Here is a 20,226-nt window from a genome sequence, read left to right as displayed (position 1 = left end):
AAGTGGTGTTTTGAGCTGCTACACCTACATGTTGTAGGGCTTCCTAGAGGTAGTTCACCAGCTGCTATTGGAAATGAGATAGGCTCATGTCAGTCAGTTTCATTTTAGACTGAAAATTTCCATAGTGACACTAGGAACCTGATATATTAGGTCTTCAAAATTTAGCTAGCATAGTTGGTAATCACCCCATCATTTTGATACAATAATCAGACTAGTGTTTCAATCAACTTTTAATATTCAACCATATCAAAGGCATTGATTAAATTTACTGAGCATTAGTACATTATTTTAAAATTATCAAATACTTTACTTTTAATCTACATTATATACAGGTCAAGAAAGGCCACAGCAGTTTTTCAACATATGCACCCTCTGAAATTGGAGGGATTTTGGATAAAGTATCAAAGTGAAGTCCACAAAAAAAGTATGCTATTGCTGAAAAAAGTCAGGGCTTCCTTCTTCTCAGGCTAATCTATTCAACACTGTCTTTTTTTAAACATTGTTTTCCATTCAAAGTGTATACGGAAACTAAACAATGTCATGCTGTAGAACATCTTTTAGCGATGATATGTATGTATAGGCTCTTATTGAAAAGAAATGCTGTCACTGCCCTGGTATAATTACTTCATTGTGAACTTCAAAATGTACTTTAAAGGCGACCACAGTTCTTGCACTAGTTGACAGTCCACTATGAACAATTATATACTGCATGTAAACATGACTAAGTTACTATAGATATAATACATTCTTTATATAAAAATAGCCTTTAAAAAAAATTACCCTACTTTTTGTACTGTTTACAGTTAACAAAATACAGCAACCACATTTTGGTTGTTACTACTCCTGAGTTAACTGCTAGGAAGTGCCCCATTCTCTGTCTGCAGCTGGGCAATAATTTTGCTATAAAATTTCCACTCTAAGCAGGTTGTTGTCCACTGAGAAAGTTATATACCAGGAACTGACTAGTACCAAAGTACCGTGTTGCAAACAGTTTTCCATCAGGGGTAGGATCAGAAAAGGCGATTTCTTCTTTACTCAGATATGAGCCATATATAAAGTTACTCCTGTTTAAAAGATATTTTAAAAAGGAATAGCGTTAACATAACATATACGGGTACCATGCTATTTGATCAAATACCATAATCCCCATCAATCAAGTGAAACAACTGGCACCATCAAATGCTACCCTATTCCATGTTTTTGAAAAAGCAGTTTTAAAGACCAGAGGAGAGGGTAAGAAGAGAAATTACAGCAGTTCACACAACTTTTGAAATATGACTATCTACTCTCTGGACTCATAGTTACGATAAAACAGAAGGCTTCCAATAATAGCAAATAAAGTGAAAGATGTGACTGGCTGACTAAGCATGCTTGCAAACATAAAAAGTAAATATTTAGATTAATATTATGATTTGTGAAGCACTTTAGAGTATTCAGATGACTGTATAAAATGCTAAATATTTTGGGCACTATTCAACTGTGTCCTGCCCAAGAGTGGAATGAGATTCCCCCTTTCCTCCTCCAAAATCTACCCCTTGCAGCACCTGCCATGTTCCACAAATCTGGTGGACGTCAGTGCGATCTGTAATTTGATGCTGGCTTTCAGCTGGTACCTTGTGAAAATCATGAGGAACTGGGCTTTGGGTCCATGAACTGCTCTGTAAAAATAGTCTATCCAATTCTATAAGATATGTCCACCCAACTGGGAAAGCCACAGCTGTGGGGAGCTGTTGAGGCCTATGGCTTATTTGGATGGGGAGAACTACAGAATTGCTCCCCAGTCATTCAGCCCTCTCTTGTGGGACTTTTTTTGGGGAGGAGATCCAAAAAGCTCCCACTCCCTCCCCACAGAAAGGGGGGGGGGGACCCTGTGGTTACTGCTGCTAAAAATGTGCCTTGCCACTTCCATTTCACAAACACACTATCTTTTTGTTCCTTATTGACACATCCATCGCAGCACATTCTCTCCATACCTCTGGCTAGAATTGAGAAGCGAAGGGCAAAGATTGTAGGGCATTTTAAAACTCTGTACAGAGGCCAAAGAAAGTGGAACTATTCTTAACAGACAGCAGAGGTGGAAAAAGCCTTCAACCAACTAGTTTTTGTTTGTTTCTAAGGACTGAGATCCTCTTGTGGGTATCAGGGATGGTGTATGTGTGCCTGCAGGCACCATGATGGGGACTCCAGTCCTATACTTAACACATTTCATACTAAAATACAATATAAATGTTTACCTCAAACATTCTAACATCCGAGAAGCAATTTTCTTCCGACGCATCATGCTAAACACCCAGATGCGACTAATTCCACAGATAGCAGGCTCAGGAGACGTTGAGCAGCACCAAGCCTTTTGCCTTTCAAATGTGACTTTCTCGTTTTCTGAACTAACTTCTGGTATCTTTTCTTCGATAACTCTGTATCCCTAGAGAACAAACCTAGCTTCAGCATACTTTACCAATGCAAAGTGCACTAAAACAGCTAATGTAAGGTGAACTTGTCTATTATAGATGTTTTCATCACTACCTCCTTTCAGAATTTTGTTCAATCACACCGTTGCCATTTTTATTGCTAGGAAAAGAACAAAAAGCAGGCAGCTTTCGTGTTTCAAACTGAGAAATTGTCTGCTAGAGTCAACAGTCACTCCCTACAATGTGGAACTTTAGAAGTTAATTAGGGTATATGGTCTGCACCAGTCCCCTTCAGGGTGTGTCTGTCCTCTGACCAACTGGGCCAGCATACAATTCATCTTGACAGTATCCCTCATTCGGACGTATTTTTTTGGAGTAGAAGGAAATACCCCATTAAAAAAACACCCCCCAGCTATGTTCTTTATGATATCTGAGCAGAACTAGAGAACATTGTCTTCAGGCAGCTTGGAGCTTGCAACAGACAGACAGAATTCTGAGTAAACCCACTTACAGAAGATATTCCAGATTGCTTCAGGCATAAAGCTAACAGCTCATTTTATAAAAGAAAACAGTTCACATATGCTACTCCTTCCCTCCGCAAACAGTTCACATTGCCCATTACAGAAAGGGTTACTGCCAGCTGTGTCAAGAAGCATATGGAAGTTTAAAAACAGAACAAAAGCCAAAAACCAGCCTTCAACATAACTCAGAAGACTGAGCCACTTGCAAATAATGTTCTTTATAGTATAGCCTATCCACAGAAAATACTACAAAAATGAAGAGAGCTTTAAAAAACCACCCAATGAATGAAGAAGAAACTTGTTCTGGACACAGCCTTACTCACCCATTGGATATGTTCGGCGATTAAGCATCCTGTTACTTTTTTATCATTAGAAATAAATAACAGTGTCTTAGTTCTGGAGCATGTAAGAGGAGCTTGTTGAAATCCCAGATCATTATCTACCATCTCTCTGATTTCGTCAACCTGCCAAAAATTGCATAATATAATTATACCCAGTATATTCACAAGTAAGAAAAAGGTTTTTAAAAAATAAGTTCTAGGTCTACTGAAGAATCTGAAAAGAAATAAAGAAAAGTGCAACAATGAATATCTTGGAAAAGAACAATGATTGTTTCTGTTACTGTGCAAAAAAATCAATTTGTGTCTTTGTTGAAATATTAAAAGGGACTATGGAAACTTTTTATTTTAAAAATAACCACCCACAGTTGGACATATGAACAACAGTAATTCTTCCTTCTTCCCTGTTACAGCAACTCAACAGAACTCCAAAGCAAGTTGTTCATTGTTCTGGGAATTTGAGTTTCAGCCCTGCCACATAAATACTTATATTTATCAAGTGATTATATGTTATATTTTTGCTTTCTATTATCAAAAAAGTAGCCTCTACAGTAGAGTACAGTAAGTTCCAGCTTGGCCTTGTAAGTTAGAATTTTTTTCCGACATTTTTTCCTTACAGAGCTCAGCAGTGGCCTGTCAGGATAATTATCTACTTCTATTCAATAACAAGCTCTGGTCTGGCACTTTAGCAAACATGATGTTATCAAAAATAACTGGACCATTCATATCTATTATATCTGTACCTTTACATGCCACAGGTCCATGTGGATAGTCAAAGGCAGCAGATATTTAATCTCAGGGAAAGGTTTATAAACAGTCAGCCCCTATGCATTCACTTTATTTAAGTTTCTCTAATCTACATATAGACCCAAAAAGAGAGCACTAAAATAACACTACTAGTAACAGGTCTTTCTGGTTGATGATTTGTGTGCTGATTAGGAGACAGACAGCTGATGTTAACACAGGAACCAACCTGTTAAATGCACTTGAAATTATGAGCCAAGTTCATACAAATGCTTAACTAAGCTATTTGCTCATGTGAAAAACAAAGAAGAGAATAGAGGTTTTTTTAAAGGTTTGTTCTACCTTTCTTAGTGCATATTTTGGATCATCAGGAAGTACCATTATTATCTTGCCATCAGGATACTCAGCCAAAATTCTCTCTTTTTTCCAGCCCTAAAAAAGCACATAATAAATACTTGACTAAATAGACACTTTTACATTGCTTAACCCAATGTTCGCAACTATTATTCTTTGTAGCACTATGCAAAATGATCTATATGTAAGAGGAATGGATTTCTGCTTGTACAACAGGACTTCACTTTCCCCCACCGCAGCGCTCAGCACACCCTTAAAATCTGCATCTTGTTTAGTAGGCAACAAACCCAATTGGGTTGTGGTTTAATTTATTCATATTAACACTGTTTTAATACTTCAGAATTTCCTCTCGTTTTTTCTGTGGCTGCCCCAAACAACTCTAAAACAAATTAGCTGAGAACTGGTACAACTTGGTTATCAGAGCCAATAGCCCAAACACCAAAGTAGAGCAACTATATGTGCAGGTGGATGCATTCTAGTCTCTAGTGAGCAGAAATGAGCAGATTTTAAAAACTGAGTTTCTTTAACAAACATTGTTACCTCCATAAATACAAAATATTACATTTTAACATCTTGGCATGCAAAAGACCTCCAGGAGGTTTTCCATGAACTGAGTGGCATGCAATGGTTCAAATAACGGAATCATTCATTTTGTAACTGGTCATAACGATCATAGTCACAAAAATGAGGCTATAAAAAGAATAACTACCTTCTAAGAACCTAAAGGGATAAGTTGCTATGCTGTGTGTATCTGAAGTTAAACATACTCAAAAATTAGGTAATTAAGTCTTCTTCAGATCCACACTGATGGTGATTAATGAGCAGTACCTGCATGGAAAAACAAAACAAAAAGCCACTTAAGTCTATTAAGATGGGACTTAGCCAGAAATTAGAGTTTATGTTGCTCAGAAAGGATGCAGAAAGTTATGGTATATTTCACTAGCCTAAGTGACGTATCCCTGAAACACAAAACACTTTGAAGGAGGGAGAAAGGGGAACTCCCTGGAAGATACGCTGTCTTCTAAATTTAAAACATTACTTAAAAATAATAATCTGGAACTGTTGTTTTCAGTACTACATGCTCTTTTTTCAAACAAATAATAATAATTATAATGTACTAAAGCAACTAACCACTGCTACCAGATGAAGATCCTTTTCAGCACTAGCAGTAAGAATTCATTTCATCAAGGTATTTAGATTTCTATTCCACCCTATTCAAAAGGTAGGTTTCAATTTTAGAAACCCAGAAATATTAAAATAAACTTCCTCAAAGTCTGCTAATATGCATTCTCATCTCCATTTTTGGATTTATTTCTCCCTTACTAATAGCGATACAGGGCATCACAAAATGAGGGTAGAATTTGTAAAAGATTAGACTAGGGAATGCATCACATATTGGGCTACCTCCAAAGACAGTTTGGGAACTGCAGTTAGTTCAAAATGTGGCTAGCTGTGACCAGGCATTATGAGCACAGAAGCCAGTGCTTTGCCAACTTCAGGGGCTATTGCTCCATTTCTGGGTCACAAAACCTCCAACATGCACCCTTAATTTAGCTTTCAGTTTATATCAGTCATTAAAAAAACTAATTTAGTCCTGTACTTTCATACAATCAAAGAGTCTAGAAACAAGAGCCTTATTAGTAATATCAATTGCTATGCTGTGATCATTTTGAAGGCAACCCTGGAGAGCAGAAGTTTAAAAAAAGCTAAAATGGCTTAACTACCTTGTATAGGCAACAAATACTGGTCCGATCGTTTTCAGATAGCCTCTTTTTTAACTATAAATGTTGTGATATATCTGTGGATGATTACTTCTTTTAAAAATTATATGACTGCGAATTGTACAACTATAAGGATATACAAAAGATTCTTATATCCCAAGCTAGATTTGAACCAAAGATTGAATTTGTGTCATATATAAATTAAGTAGCTTGGTGAATTCAGTTCAGTTGTCCTGGAGGTCAATGTCAATGTATGGAAGGTAACATGTATGATAAAGAAAACAAGCTTCACTGATTTTAATGGAAGTTACAGGGGCATATTATATTTAGACTAATAGCAGTTTTGTTTGGTGTGCAATTTTTGAAATTAAAAGTCAGACTACGCAAAGTTTAGTATTTTCTATTAGCCAAGTTACTTGAAAATATGGCCATACCTAATTTACACATATTTACAGTTTTATGCAAATAGAGAAACTACTGACTAGATACTGTAATACTGTACTGATGCATAGGAAAAAATACCAGGACCAGAAAAAAACACTTGAAAAGGTATGATGAATTAGCATTGATACATTAATACTGACTAGCATTCAAAAACACATTTAAATAGATCTAACACTTTCCTACACTTTTTTAGGGTAATTGTTAAATAGTCTGTATCCAGCAGTAAACGCTGTTCTGGTTAATCCATAGCAAAAGCTCCAAAGCATACAATGTTATATGAAAGAAATGTTCTTACCACATATTTTACAGCACTTATGAACTGGTTGTGGAAGAGTAGATGTTGAGTTTCATCCTCAGGATTTGAAGCACTATAGAGCATCCCACAAATGTTGCAGGAAATGGCTCCAAATCGCTTTTGTCCTGCATCCTATATTTAAAAAGTAAATATAGTGCTCATTCAGGAGCAGTAATATGCACATTAAACAAAGTTTCTTAACACAATAGGCAGTTTACAAAAACATGAACCCCTGCTGGCTCCATGTTGCTCAAATCTACACTATTTTCCATTAGTATGAGGACAAGATTTTCTCAATCAAGTGAATTGCTTGAATTCTGTATTTCATACACAAACCAGCAAAATGCTAATGTGTGAGAGAGTATGGAGGTGAGTTTCTATTTTGTTCACTCATGGAACAATACCTGTCAGTAGTGATCAGGGCACCCAGCGTCAATAATACAAGGCACGATTTTCCTCTCTGTGACCAAACCCCCAAATTTGCACTTTACATTTCTTTATATAATTAAATAATAACCATCAATGTATTTAGGAGGAATAAAAGTGGGTGCCATCCATGACAATGGTGGGTGGGTATTTAGTCTGTGGGCTGTAGCCAACGCTAGTCCTACGCAAAGTAGACTTAAGTTCATTAATTTCAATGGGTCTACTCTGCATGAAACTTAGTTGGACACGATGTACTTTGATTAAAATTATGCACAAGAACAACATAACATACTTACAATGCACAATACTTACTATGATCAGCTGCTTATCGCTATCTTTTGCTACATCTTTTGGTTTTCGAATATGTTCTTCAGATGAAAGGATACCACCACATTTTGATGCTAATGCAATCTTTGGCAAACATGTCCTTTAAGTATAAAAAACAGTTCAAATGAACAAAATGTTGCCTATTTCTCTATATATTTTAATATGAACTTAAATTCAACTAAAAATGCAAATATTAAACCGAAGTAACTGGAACCTATTTTAATGCAAAAAAAAAAAAAAAATCTTTAATTGTTCAAAATTCTTTAGCTATGCTTTGTTGAAAAAATATGGTTCATATTAAAGAACAAGCAAAACCGACAAGTGCAAATCCTACACTCATCTGATAGACCAGGATTGTAAATAACCACTTGCTTGGCCAACTAAGAATTGCTTCCAGGTGACCACACACAACTGACCAACCCCATCATGATTCTCCCTTGAGTCTTAAGGAACTTACTGGCTTTCTAAAAGTTCAGCGAGAGAAGCCAGCCTGCTGGGTTTGCGAGGCTGCACTAGTGTCTGTTACTACCATGCTATGATTCTCAGTGGGTTGTGCAAGCAGTACAACATTAATGGAGGTTGTTCTATGCAGCTTCCCATTTGTCCTCAAGGGTGGTGGAAAATGTAGCCTTAGGAAAAAAGACATGGACAAAGGGTGGGGTTGGGATGAAACTCAGGCAAGGAGGAATGATTTCTCTTTAATATGTCATTTGCCTGGCAGACTATCAGAAATATCTATGGGAAATTGGGGGGGGGGGGGGGCTTTCCTTACTATGAATGATGAAGAAGTATAGTGGAGCCTATTTAGAGAGGGCACTGTTCAGCATGTCCTGCTTATCCTAACAATATGGTTGCATACAGTTATGAACATTTGAATTCTCAATAGCAATCTTTTAATTATATCATCACTCAGGACTTCAGTCAATACAAATTGCATACAACTCCCACAAGGAACAACTGCATTTATATTCAATAAGCTAACAAGCTAATTGGAAGCCATAACTAAGTCTATAAAAGTTTAATACTTCAATAATAAAAAGATAGCAACGTCTAACATTTGAAACCTCTAATTACTTGATATACAGAATAGCGTATGGCTATTCTGGCTTGCATAAGAAAACCAAGGCTTGCATAACCAAGGCTTGCATAAGAAAAGGTATGGGGAGCAGCAATATTTGTTTCAGAGTCTTCATAGGAATGTCAGGGGGAAGTACTAGTTTTGGCAGAGCCTGATCATGGCAGGAGGAAAGAATACCCAGGAGTTTAGAGGCCTGAACATACAGGATCTGCAGGCACTTAAAAGTTTCTTTTCCAAAACCAAGGGCAATACAAAAAGGAAGGTATTCTTGCATCAACAACTTCTGTCGTTAGAGCATGAGAATCTTAATCTCAGGGTTGTGGGTCCAAGACCCACGCTGGGCAAAAAGATTCCTGCATCGCAGGGGGTTGGACGAGATGACTCTTGTGATCCCCGGCAACTCTACTATTCTACAATTCTATGATTCTATTTCACTAGTTGTGGTGAGAAGGGCTTAATACAAGCTTTAAAAGGTTCACTGCAGGAACAAAGGCAACAAGCAAAGCAACTAACTGATACCTGCTCTCATTTGTCTCAGAGGTTTTATTTGTGAACAGAGTCCGAACCAACTGCTTGGGAGCTGCATCTATAAAGGAATAAATGTGTTACTTTACTTACATGAACACATACATACATACATATATATATATAATTTCCCATGTATACCCAGTATTTGAGATTTTATCTGCTTGATGGCAGAGAATGACAGACATGCAGAAATAAAACACAAATATTAACCTGAAATAAATCGATTTTCTGTGTAACTTTGCCTTACAACATACAGTTTTATATTATTTAAGGTTTATATCTGGCCACTTTTGTAACCAAATGCAATTTTGGATTCAGAATAGTCAAACACAATCCCTTGAACGTACAGTACTGAACACAATAGGAACCATTACAGCTGCTATGTGTGGTCTGCATATGGAAAAAAATGGAAGAGGGCACAACTCAGTGGGAGAGATTTCATGTAGAGGATGCCAAATTCAATCCCTGGCATTTCCGATCTTAAGAATCCCAGGCAACATGACTAAGACCTAATCCGAAGCTTCACCAAGATAGCTCCTATGAAAGTAGAGAACACTAAGCTAGTCAGAACTATTGTATGACTCAAACATTAAGGAACAACTGCCAACACAGTAGCACTTCTAATAATGATTCAAGAATTGCAGTATATAGCATGTAGCCAAAGAGCTTAGTACTTAATATATAGTACTAAGACCAGCATTATACTTAAGGTGATATACTAAGGTAAAAGCAGTAGTCTAGTCAGCAATGGCATAGTCTGAAGCGAACAAATTTTGAACATACCAGGGCGTCCATTCAAAGAAATGTGAACTTGGTAAATAAGAACAATGGGATAAACTGCTGCATGTCATTATTTGGAAGGGTGGGCCACCCTTTCGTTCCCAAGGACATATAGCAGTGGATGCGCAGTTGGCAATCACATGCTAGTCAGCATGGCCAAAGCCAGTGATGGTTAGGGCCTGGACTAGTGGTTGGTAGGGCCATTCACACATACATTCCTATTTTTTCACGCACACAGCACATGATTGTGTTTAGGCTTGCTCTTCCACGTATAAATGGCTTAAGGTTTATTTGGTACGACACCAATCTCATTTTGCCTCCAAGCGAGTCATTATCACTTAGCTACACAGTTCTGAGCTCCTTTCTGGACTAGATTAACTCCACCTCTTTATTTTCAACAGCAACTGGGAGCCAAAAGGCCAGAGGGTCTTGCTGACCAAGAGGTCTCTCTCTGCAACACCCACTGTGGCCCTCCAGCTGCCCTGAAAATGTGAAGCCAACTGGAGCTTATTGGGTTGTTTTTATTTTATTACCTAATTTGTTTTTTTATATTGTGATTTTATGCTGTAACAACCCTGAGACCTGCGGGTGTAGGGCAGTATAGAAATTTAATAAATAATAATCTGGTGTGCTACAGCTCTCCTTCCTAGTTGAGGCCAGATGCGCTGCTCCTTGCCATCTCTGCACCACCACCACAAAGTCACAGCTGCAGGCTCAAACAGTGCTTGGATCATGTTGATGGTTCAGCCCTAAAGATCTGGGGCACTTGCCTCCCTTGCAGGACATATAGAGCAATTTACATGGAAAGTTGTGTGTAATTCCTGCAAGGAGAGCCTGAGACCCATGAGCTGTGGTCTAGCTAGTCAGCTGCCATGATACTTTCAGCTTAGCCTGTCAAGGGCATAGTGCTGGAATGGATGATAGACGGTGCCTTTTCCAATTCCTGCTTCTACAGTTTTATGAACAAATCCATCAAGCTTCCTGTAATACAACTTGTAATTCAGCTACTGATAATTCACACAAATAAGAAGTTGTGAAAATGTATGGAACTTGTATTTTAAGATTCACCTTGAGGTTTTATTTCTGCTCTTTCTTTTTTTACTTCCTTCACTGGTGACTGTGCTGTAATTATTTTCCTTGGTGTACTTTCTGGACTTGAGTCCAAATGTAAATTGAAGCCCTAAAGAAAATATTGAAACATAACATTTTAGACAAACTATTCCACTATGTGTCTTACCAAACCAGACTTAGAAAAACCCATATGAATTGACTATATTAGCAATCTGACTATAGATCCAATACTGACAAAAAGAGTACAGCACTTGGGAAACAACAATCATTCATGTTATTTATTCCTGTTTAATTTAGTAACTGAATTACACAAATTAGCTTTTAAAAATCTAGTGGCAAAAATATTGCGGATCACTTTTTGCACTTGGTGCTGCCCTGCACATGATTCTATTGACCACAGAAAGCTATTATGCTGTGGTACACTGCAGAGATGTCTGGTTTTGCTGTTGAGGGGAAGCTTTGGAAAGCTTCTGTTGTACTGTAAAACAACAATGGATGTGCTAGAAGATTTTATGGGCAGCCAACCATGCACACCTGCTTAAAGTGAAATTGACCAGAATAGCTTTTTCACATGATTTAGAAAAAGTAGCAGTAATGGGATGAAATGACCCATTTTAAGCAGATTGCACCATGGTATATTAAAGTAAATGCACAAACTGCCTCACAAAACATTTCTAATCTGACGCTGAAATATAAATGTGTACAATCAACATACAATAATATTAAAAACTGATTACCTCATCTGGGGCTGGCTCAGGGCAATGGTGTTGGCTCAGGGTAGAGAGACCATTTTCTATAGCCACCCTGTCTTTAGCCTGGATTCCTTTAGAGCAAGGTATATTTAACTTCTGCTCATGTGCTGCATTGCCATTGTCCTCTGATTGTACCTGTTTCCTTTGGGCTTCTGGAAGGTGCATTTCTACAACGACTGCTTCTTGTTGTTTCTCTGGAATATTGCACTTTAACAAACCAAGTGCTGGTGTACTTGAGGAATTTGAAGGACTTTGGTTCACGTGATTAACCTTTGCTAATTTTATTTTGGTCCATTTAGAGTTTTTGTTTGCAGTACTATGTCTGCCATTCACAGTACATTTGACAGACATTCCTTTTTTGCTGGGGAAAAATCGCTTACACGGAGAGTTCTGATTAGTTTCCTCTTCAGTAGATACTGCAGTTTGAGGCAACTCCACTACAGTCTCTCTCTCTTCCTCTTTTCCACATTCAGCATTAGGATGATCTCTTTTTACTTCCACAGTGTCTGACTCAATCTCACCTGCAATTTCCTCACATAGCTCAAGAATGCTAATCTTTTTTGACTTCATCACATTCTCTGGTTGAAAAGCAGGCTTTTGACTCAAAGAGTCTGAAAAACCTCTCTTTGCTTTTACACTGATCTTTCCATTTTTATGCACAGATTCCTTTTCTTTACTTATTACCCTGCATGTTGATGTCACAGAGCAGGAAGTTGTGTTGACAGACCCATTATTAGATTCTTGAAGGCTACAGTCAGGACTATTTCTTGATTCTCTTACCTTCTCTTCAGATGTGGTCAAATCATGGATTTTAGAACCCACCTCGTGTTTTTTCTGTTTCAGAGAATCAATTTTCTCAAAACTTGTTAGTTCTATTTCTCCATTATTATATTCATCGCTTTTCAAGATTTTTTGTTCCATTATTGGCTGGACAGAGTCCAGCTTTTCATTTTTAATACATGGAACCTGTTTTTTCATCTGGGTGCATTGCTTTCGAGTAGAAGCACGTCCTCCTTCAATTTTTCTGCTGCGCAAAGATATGGTAGGCACATTAGATGCTTGCTGCAATCTTGGTGATCTTCGAGTTTGATGCTCATCATGTGAAACAGCAGGTTGTGACTGAGGAACATCCTGCACAGTCTCCTTCCAAGACACATCTTTAGCTTTTGTGACATGCAACTGCTCTTCTGTATTTCTAACAGTACTTTTTTTAGAATTAGTATCTGTTGAGCTTGTAGTTTTTTTCCCTTTGTCAGATTCACAAGCTTTTTTATCACTGAAAGTTTTAGTCCGCATCTGTTCAATGCTTTGAGAAGCTGATTTTTTTGCACAAGATTTTTTGGAATTCTGAACCTCAAAGTTAACCTTGTTACTTTTAAGGAATTTAGTGGCTTTAGTAGTTCTACCCTTTTTGGAATTTTCTACCCTCGATTTTGATTCAGAGGACAAGTTCTTATGAGTAGCTCTATTGTGCAATGCTGAACGTCTATTACACAGAGCTTCAGTAGAACACTTTTTAATATCTGCAGATGAATTCTTTTGCTTCTTGGTTTCACGAGAAGTCTTACTTTTGACGGCACTGGATTTTTCCTTCCCTGTAGAAGTGCGTTTGGAGGAAGTCTTTGTACAGCTCAGATGGTTACCATGGTTTATTTTGGAAGATTTTAGGGATGCTTTCGTAGAAGATAATTTTCCTATAGGCTTTAGGGAAGTTTGTTTCACACGTACTGCTTTACAACTTTTCTTCTTTAATTCATTTGAAGTCTGTCTGGAATACTTCTGTGCTCGTTTAGTTTGGGAGGATGGTTTAGAGGATCTGTTTATGGAGTTATTGACAGCTGTCCTGTTAGTTTTTGTAGAGACTTTGTGCATTTCTTTCTTCAACACAGTATTTTTATTTGATTTGGCATGAAGCACTTTTTTTCCTTTGCTAGTTGATACTGATTTACTATTCTTATCCAGTTTCTGCCGCTTAGCAGGGGGTTCTACCAGCACAGATTTTCTTTTCTGTGCTGCCATTTCTGAAAAAGACAAGTATTAAGTCATTTATACAGTATTTCCAACTATTTCTGCAAAAAATAGAACTTAAATGCAAAGTTTAACATGATGACTTGGCTTACTCACAGGTACTGCTTTATAAATAAACTCTGTCTCAGCTGAAGAAATGTGCTGATCTGTGAAAAACACATTCCTTATAAATTTGCATCCAAGGAGAGCATTACATATCTCCTATAAACACAGAAACAACAAAATATTATTGGAAATGACAGTGTTTTACAGTTATCCCTCAGTCGTATTTCATTACAGTAGTGAAACTTATTTCCAAGAACATGCGTTCAAATTTTCAACTAGTTTTCTAATTCTATGGGAAGCTGCAGATATTTTGTGAACCATATATCAAATAAGCAAGAGTTTCAGGTAATAAATAACATACACATTTTATGCAAATTAAATAGGGCACAAAATTATTCCAGGGATGGTGAGCTGTTGTCCTTCCAGCTGTTGTTAAACTACAGTTCTAACATCCCTGACCCACTGGTCATGCTGGCTAAGGCTGATGGGAGTTGGAGATCACAGGTTCCTTTCCCCTGCCTGACTCAGCTTCAAGCTGCTCTGTATGTTGCACTCTTGATTTGATTCTAATTATTCTAAAGTAAATGAAATTTTAACAGGATTTGTCTTGAAGAGCACAGCATCAACATTTAAGAATAAGCATTCCTTCTAACCACCTCAGACTCTTCCAGGCCTTATTCTACTTCAGATTCTAATAATGCCATTTTACCGTGCACAAGTTATTTTGAAATTTCTATTATTTTTGCCATTTCACATGCTTTTGGGGGGCGGGGGAATACTGTGTGTTATCAAGTCTCCTTTTGAAACCTATGTTTTTCTTACCACTGATTGATCAGGAACAAACCTATAGACTCAAACTATTAGTGTCACCATATTTAAGAGGAAAAATTGATAATTTGTCTCCTGTGTAAGTTTCTCTTAATTACAATAGCAATAAATGAGAACAAGTAAAACTTCCTTAAACTTTTTTTTTATTTAAAAAAAGGATGTGTGAGAGGTATATGTACTACTGAGGGGAAACCTAATTGGTTATCTCTAATATCTTTCGAGCTACTTTAGCTATCTGGCAGCATGGTGGATCAAGATAGATAACAATATGTATCTGGTTTTTTCTCATACCAAGTATTTATTTGATAGTTGAAACAAATAGTTCCTGTAAGGGCACAGAGCAATGGCAAACAGGTATGTGCTGGGAGCAACAACAACAAGAAGAAGAAGTAATGTTTTTGTTGTGTAATTAAATCTGTAGCATATCTCAGATTGAACTGAAAAGTAAGTCACATAAAGCTTCCTTCTCAAGTCCTGGATCAAGCTATCTCTGGAGCATTAGCGATTCCAATATCGCCTATGGCTACAGGGACGTGGGTGGCGCTGTGGGTTAAACCACAGAGCCTAGGACTTGCCAATCAGAAGGTTGGCGGTTCGAATCCCCACGACGGGGTGAGCTCCCGTTGCTCGGTCCCTGCTCTTGCCAACCTAGCAGTTCGAAAGCACATCAAAGTGCAAGTAGATAAATAGGTGCCACTCTGGCAGGAAGGTAAACGGCGTTTCCGTGCACTGCTCTGGTTTGCCAGAAGTGGCTTTGTCATGCTGGCCACATGAGCCGGAAGCTGTACACCGGCTCCCTCGGCCAATAAAGCGAGATGAGCGCCGCAACCCCAGAGTCAGCCACGACCAGACCTAATGGTCAGGGGTCCCTTTACCTTTACCTGTTATCACAAAAGCCCACACTACCCCAACTGTGAGACCACCTGACTTGTACCAAAGGTCAAGGTTTTGTACACAAGGCCATAGATTTATGCCCATTATAAACATTTTCATCATCAAGTGCCTCATATGGACATTATATTGTATCTTTCATACACACACTTTGATTTGATTCAACACAGCCACCCCGCTTGTACAACGGAACTTCCCTCACTTGGTAGAGCACAAGACACTTAATCACAGAGTTGTGCGTTTGAGTCCCATGTTGGGCAAAGAGAACCCTGCATTGCAGGGGGTTGGACTAGATGAACCTTGTGGTCCCTTTCAACTCTACAATTCTATGATTTCTCCCTCATCTCCCCACAAACCCTTAAAATCTGATCCAGAGGGATGGGGGGAGGGGGCTGCGAGAAGAGGAAGGCAAAATCTTGTTGTGTGAAGTGCCACTTACACAACATCGGATTCTGTTTGTGGTCAGTTCAGGTGATGTCCTGAACTCCTACAAAATCTTGGGTTGTGCTGTCTTACGATGGTAGACCGTAAAGAGGAGCTTGCCAAACCAGTTCCTTTATCAATGCAATGGGTACGATTTAGCACATCCAAAGAAGTTTAACACATCCAAAGAAGTGGCTTTGTGCCACTTCCCTTCTCCCCCTCCCCCTCACCTGGCTAGTACCTAGCAATACAATAGCCAGATTTGCCCGTGAGAGGGAGAGAAGCGGGGAGCTGGAGGGAGGCCATGTTACCTGCGAGCGAACCCCACTGAACTGAATGGGGCTCCCTTCTAAGTCCGTAGTTAAAAGACTGCAGCCCAAGCCCATGTTGCCTATTGACACCAGAAATCCCTAATCCGCTATGCACCGCTTCGGAGCTCCATGGGAAAAAGAAAGGGGAGTCGAGCTTGCAAATACAAAGAGTGCAAGGAATGTTTTGAGGCGCGGGGGGGGGGGATAAGTGGGGGGAGGCGTTGCTCCTCTTCCCCAAGGCGCTTCCAACAAAGCCAAAATTCCCATAGTCGAGAAACAGGCGCACCCCCGTCGGTTTCCTTCTCTCTCGGGGTCCCGATAGCCGAACTGGGGTTCGGGGTGGGAGGGGGAGAGGGAGACTCAGGCGGGGAAAGGCCACAGCCTCCGTATATTTCTTTTTGGTTTTATCCCCGCCCCTCCCCACCGGCTGCTTGAGGAAGGGCAGGAGGATTGTCATTTACCTCTTGAGGAGAAGGAGGAGGAGGTCGGCCAAGTTGCCCCCTCACAGGACGAGGCGCTTTGGGGCCGTGGCGCCAGGTGGGCAGGCGAGGCGGCGGCGCGCGCGAACAAAGTGGCGTGGGGAGGGGGAGGGCTCCGCTCGAGGCAGCTTCGGTGTCACCCGCGCAGGTTCCTCATGTCACCCGGCCGGCGCCGAATAACACTGAGCGAGAGAGAGAAAAGGGAAGCGACTAGAACGCCTCCTCATATCCGGGTATCACGCCAGCCCAAGGGCACTCGTAGAATGGCTTTCCAGGAGGATCTCCGGTTCCCGATTACAGCGCTCACAATCCTCCATGTGCGGGGCAAGGAAGCGAAACTTCTATTTACTTATGAAAAACCCATTCAAGAGTGAAAGGTTACGAGCCCTCCTTTCGCTGCACTGCTTTGAAATAATTCTGTCTTTGACTCCGGGAAATGATTACATCCTTGCCAAAAAGCAACAAATGAAGGGCTTAGAGGAAGGCCGGACGAAAGTGTTCCACTGATTTCCGCCAACTGCCTCACAAGAACCAGGCGCACTGAGTGTTTTTGTTTTTTTGAAAAAAGTAAAATGTTTATTTCTTTTGAAATAACAACCCAGCTGCATTCATGCAAAAACCATTTCTCTGCCTTCTACTGCACCCGACAAGAGTCAGTTCTATTTCCAAACCCCAGAGTTCTGTTCGAGTAACCAATCAAAAAAAAGTATTGTATGTTGTGGAGGAGTGGGTTATGGCTGCCTAAGCACAACCATCCGCTGCCCAGTGTACCTCCATCATTCTTACCCTAACCAGTGCCAGATTTAGGTATAAGCTAAACAAGCTATAGCTTAGGGCCCCACTCACTTGGAGGCCCCCAAAAATGTAAAGGAAAAAACCCTGGATGTACATTTCCAAAATATAGGGTAAAAAATAAAACCTACATACAGCAACAGTGTTTTGTGTTGTGTAGTATGATGTAAGTAATGACCCCTGCCTGCTAGCCTGCTTCCTAAAATATCACTGGTTTGCTCGTTTCTATATATAGGGAGCCTACATTCTGCATGTGCAAATGGCTTTAGATACCTATTAGGTCCATAAATTACCATATAGCATATATTCAACACAAAATAGAACGACAATTTGTTGTTGACAAAAGGCAACTGGACATATAAAGGGTCCCATTACCTTCAGTAGCTTAGGGCCTCGTCAAACCTAAATCCGGCCCCGCCTACTGCCGAAGGAGTCGAAAGACTGCGTTGAGAAACCAGAAGTATGATGGCGGCGGGAAAGTCTTGTTGCTTTAGCCTCCCTTTGCGAAGACACCGTTTTAGTCCCGCCCCCAAAGCGCTGCCAGCTGACACCTGACAGTCACGCTTACTGCTGCCCGAAAAGCCTCGTAGCGTCTGGGCCGGATATCCGGCGACGAGCTTTCTAAGAAGCACCTGCGCATGAGCAGTTGAAGGCAGTTGTCTTGTTCGGGTGGCTGTTCGTTCCTTTTCATCTCCCTCCAAAGCTCGGTGTTCCAAATACACTGTGCACACTCGGACTGTTCCCGGCGTACATACGTATAATGTATATGTATATACATCTGCAAACCTCATATATATATATATATATATATATATATATATATATACACACACTTCTGCAAACCCTGAGTCTTCCCACGCCTTTCTCTTTTGTAGCTTCGGCTTCATACGGGCAGGCACTAGAGAGAATTAAATTCGCAATTATATACTGTAAGCCTTTGTATATAACGGAATTGTACCCTCCATCTACCGATAAGAGACTGCGGCACTACAGCGACCTCTTACTGCTGTCGTCAAGAAAATGTAGTGTTTAAAGGGGCTTACTCCAGGAAAGCGTGTGTAAGGAGTGCTGTATACGAAAAGATTTATCTTTATTTTCTCGTTAGTGTTAAAATCACTTAGCAATTTATTGTGCCCTGGGGGGAACAGGTCAAACGAATGGCATAACAGTGCTCTTAGTCCTACAAAGTAGGTAGAACTGAAAAAAGGTTGGGGATTGTTTGTAGTGCAGTATTTGAATATTGAGAATTAAGAAAACACTACATGAATGGAATTATAAACATAAGTAACTTCATAAACAAAACAAGTAGTTTGGGAGCAGTTCTGGTTTTAGAAAGTATTTTTTATAATAGAAAACTACTGAATTTCTTGATTTGGCAATACTGGGAAGATAACTGAATTTGTACTGTATTTCAATGCTAATGTCCCCATAACACACAACTCTGTTATAATCCCATACAGTTGATAATCCCGCCAATTTCACTTAGACTTCTAACCCAAGAAAGGATTGAATGGATTTTCCCTGGAGAAAAGTCCCAATTAAGTCAATGTACTTCACTTTTAGGGACGCGGGTGGCACTGTGGGTTAAACCACAGAGCCTAGGACTTGTCAGTCACAAGGTTGGCGGTTCAATCCCTGCAACGGGGTGAGCTCCCATTGTTCGGTCCCTGCTCCTGCCAACCTAGCAGTTTGAAAGCACGTCAAAAGTGCAAGTAGATAAATAGGTACCGCTCCAGCGGGAAGGTAAACGGCATTTCCATGTGCTGCTCTGGTTCGTCAGAAGCGGCTTAGTCATGCTGGCCACATGACCCAGAAGCTGTACGCCGGCTCCCTCGGCCAATAAAGCGAGATGAGCGCCGCAACCCCAGAGTCGGCCACAACTGGACCTAATGGTCAAGGGTCCCTTTACCTTTTTTACTTCACTTTTGCTTCTATAGAAATGAATAGCAACAGTCTGCTTTATTAGTTTCAAGGCTCAAACTGAAAGCAAGTCTTGCTGTAGTCAGTGCATGTAGGATGGAAATCTTCATCCAAAATCTGTCAATAATCAAGTTAACTTTAGAATTAAGCAGTATGACTCCGTTTCAAAGTATCTTATATGAAAGGCTTTTGAGCAAATGTTTTCTGGCTTTAAATTATTCATTGTCATCATATTAACAAGACAATACATTCTCAGACTCTTTTTTTGAGGTCTTGTTTCTAAAGCACTGTTCAGGGAGTCAGTGAATGAAAACTTCCAGCAGCTGCTGGTTTATGAGGACTATTTTAGTAAGAGGATTATTTAATAACTTGTTTTAGAGAATAATTGATATCTCTCCCACATGCTGCTTGATTTTGCAACCAGTGCATTCTGCTGCGGAGAAGAAGCAGGTTTAAAAGCTTCAGAATCTGTTACAAGGAAACTAGGGATGATGCGTGATAATTCATGATAATAGGGATGGGGCAGAGGGATGGGCCAACACCTGCTCCCTTCACCCACCGCAAACAACTTTCAGCTCCCTGTTAAGTCCTCTGTATGGGCTGTCCAGCAGAATACCAGAGGTGGAACTGTGCCTTAGACAACAGTGTAGAAGGAAGCAAATTTACTTGTATTGCTTCACTATTCCATTCTGTTAATACGAATAGAAGAATTTGTGTATCTG

The 20,226-nt window shown here is 39.7% G+C and overlaps 1 protein-coding gene across 6 annotated transcripts; it reads right to left on the bottom strand.

Moving 5' to 3' along the window:
• Positions 1–217: 217 nt before the first annotated feature.
• On the bottom strand, positions 218–18,083 carry ESCO1 (establishment of sister chromatid cohesion N-acetyltransferase 1). Of its 6 annotated transcripts, none has more exons than XR_014514055.1 (12): positions 16,775–17,126; positions 13,912–14,016; positions 11,773–13,808; positions 11,033–11,144; positions 9,176–9,242; positions 7,564–7,678; positions 6,826–6,957; positions 5,075–5,193; positions 4,354–4,443; positions 3,253–3,393; positions 2,235–2,422; positions 218–1,064 (listed from the first exon to the last, which is right to left on the bottom strand). XR_014514055.1 is itself a non-coding variant. In XM_083451584.1 (12 exons), the coding sequence occupies exons 4-12, from the start codon at positions 13,804–13,806 to the stop codon at positions 917–919; spliced, it is 3,027 nt and encodes a 1,008-aa protein (XP_083307710.1). In that variant the 5' UTR covers positions 13,807–13,808; positions 13,912–14,016; positions 16,775–16,974; positions 17,987–18,067; the 3' UTR covers positions 218–916. The 6 variants fall into 6 exon arrangements, 5 of the variants coding, with proteins under 5 accessions (XP_083307710.1, XP_083307711.1, XP_083307712.1 ...); XM_083451584.1 differs by lacking the exon at positions 5,075–5,193 and adding an exon at positions 17,987–18,067 and having other exon boundaries at positions 16,775–16,974; XM_083451585.1 differs by lacking the exon at positions 5,075–5,193 and adding an exon at positions 17,960–17,976 and having other exon boundaries at positions 16,775–16,974.
• Positions 18,084–20,226: the final 2,143 nt, after the last annotated feature.

The sequence above is a fragment of the Podarcis tiliguerta genome, assembly GCF_965153285.1.
Source record: "Podarcis tiliguerta genome assembly, chromosome: 7".
In the NCBI taxonomy this organism is placed as follows: domain Eukaryota; kingdom Metazoa; phylum Chordata; class Lepidosauria; order Squamata; family Lacertidae; genus Podarcis; species Podarcis tiliguerta.
Note: the sequence above shows the minus strand (reverse complement) of the source record. Positions and strands in the feature narration are given on the sequence as shown.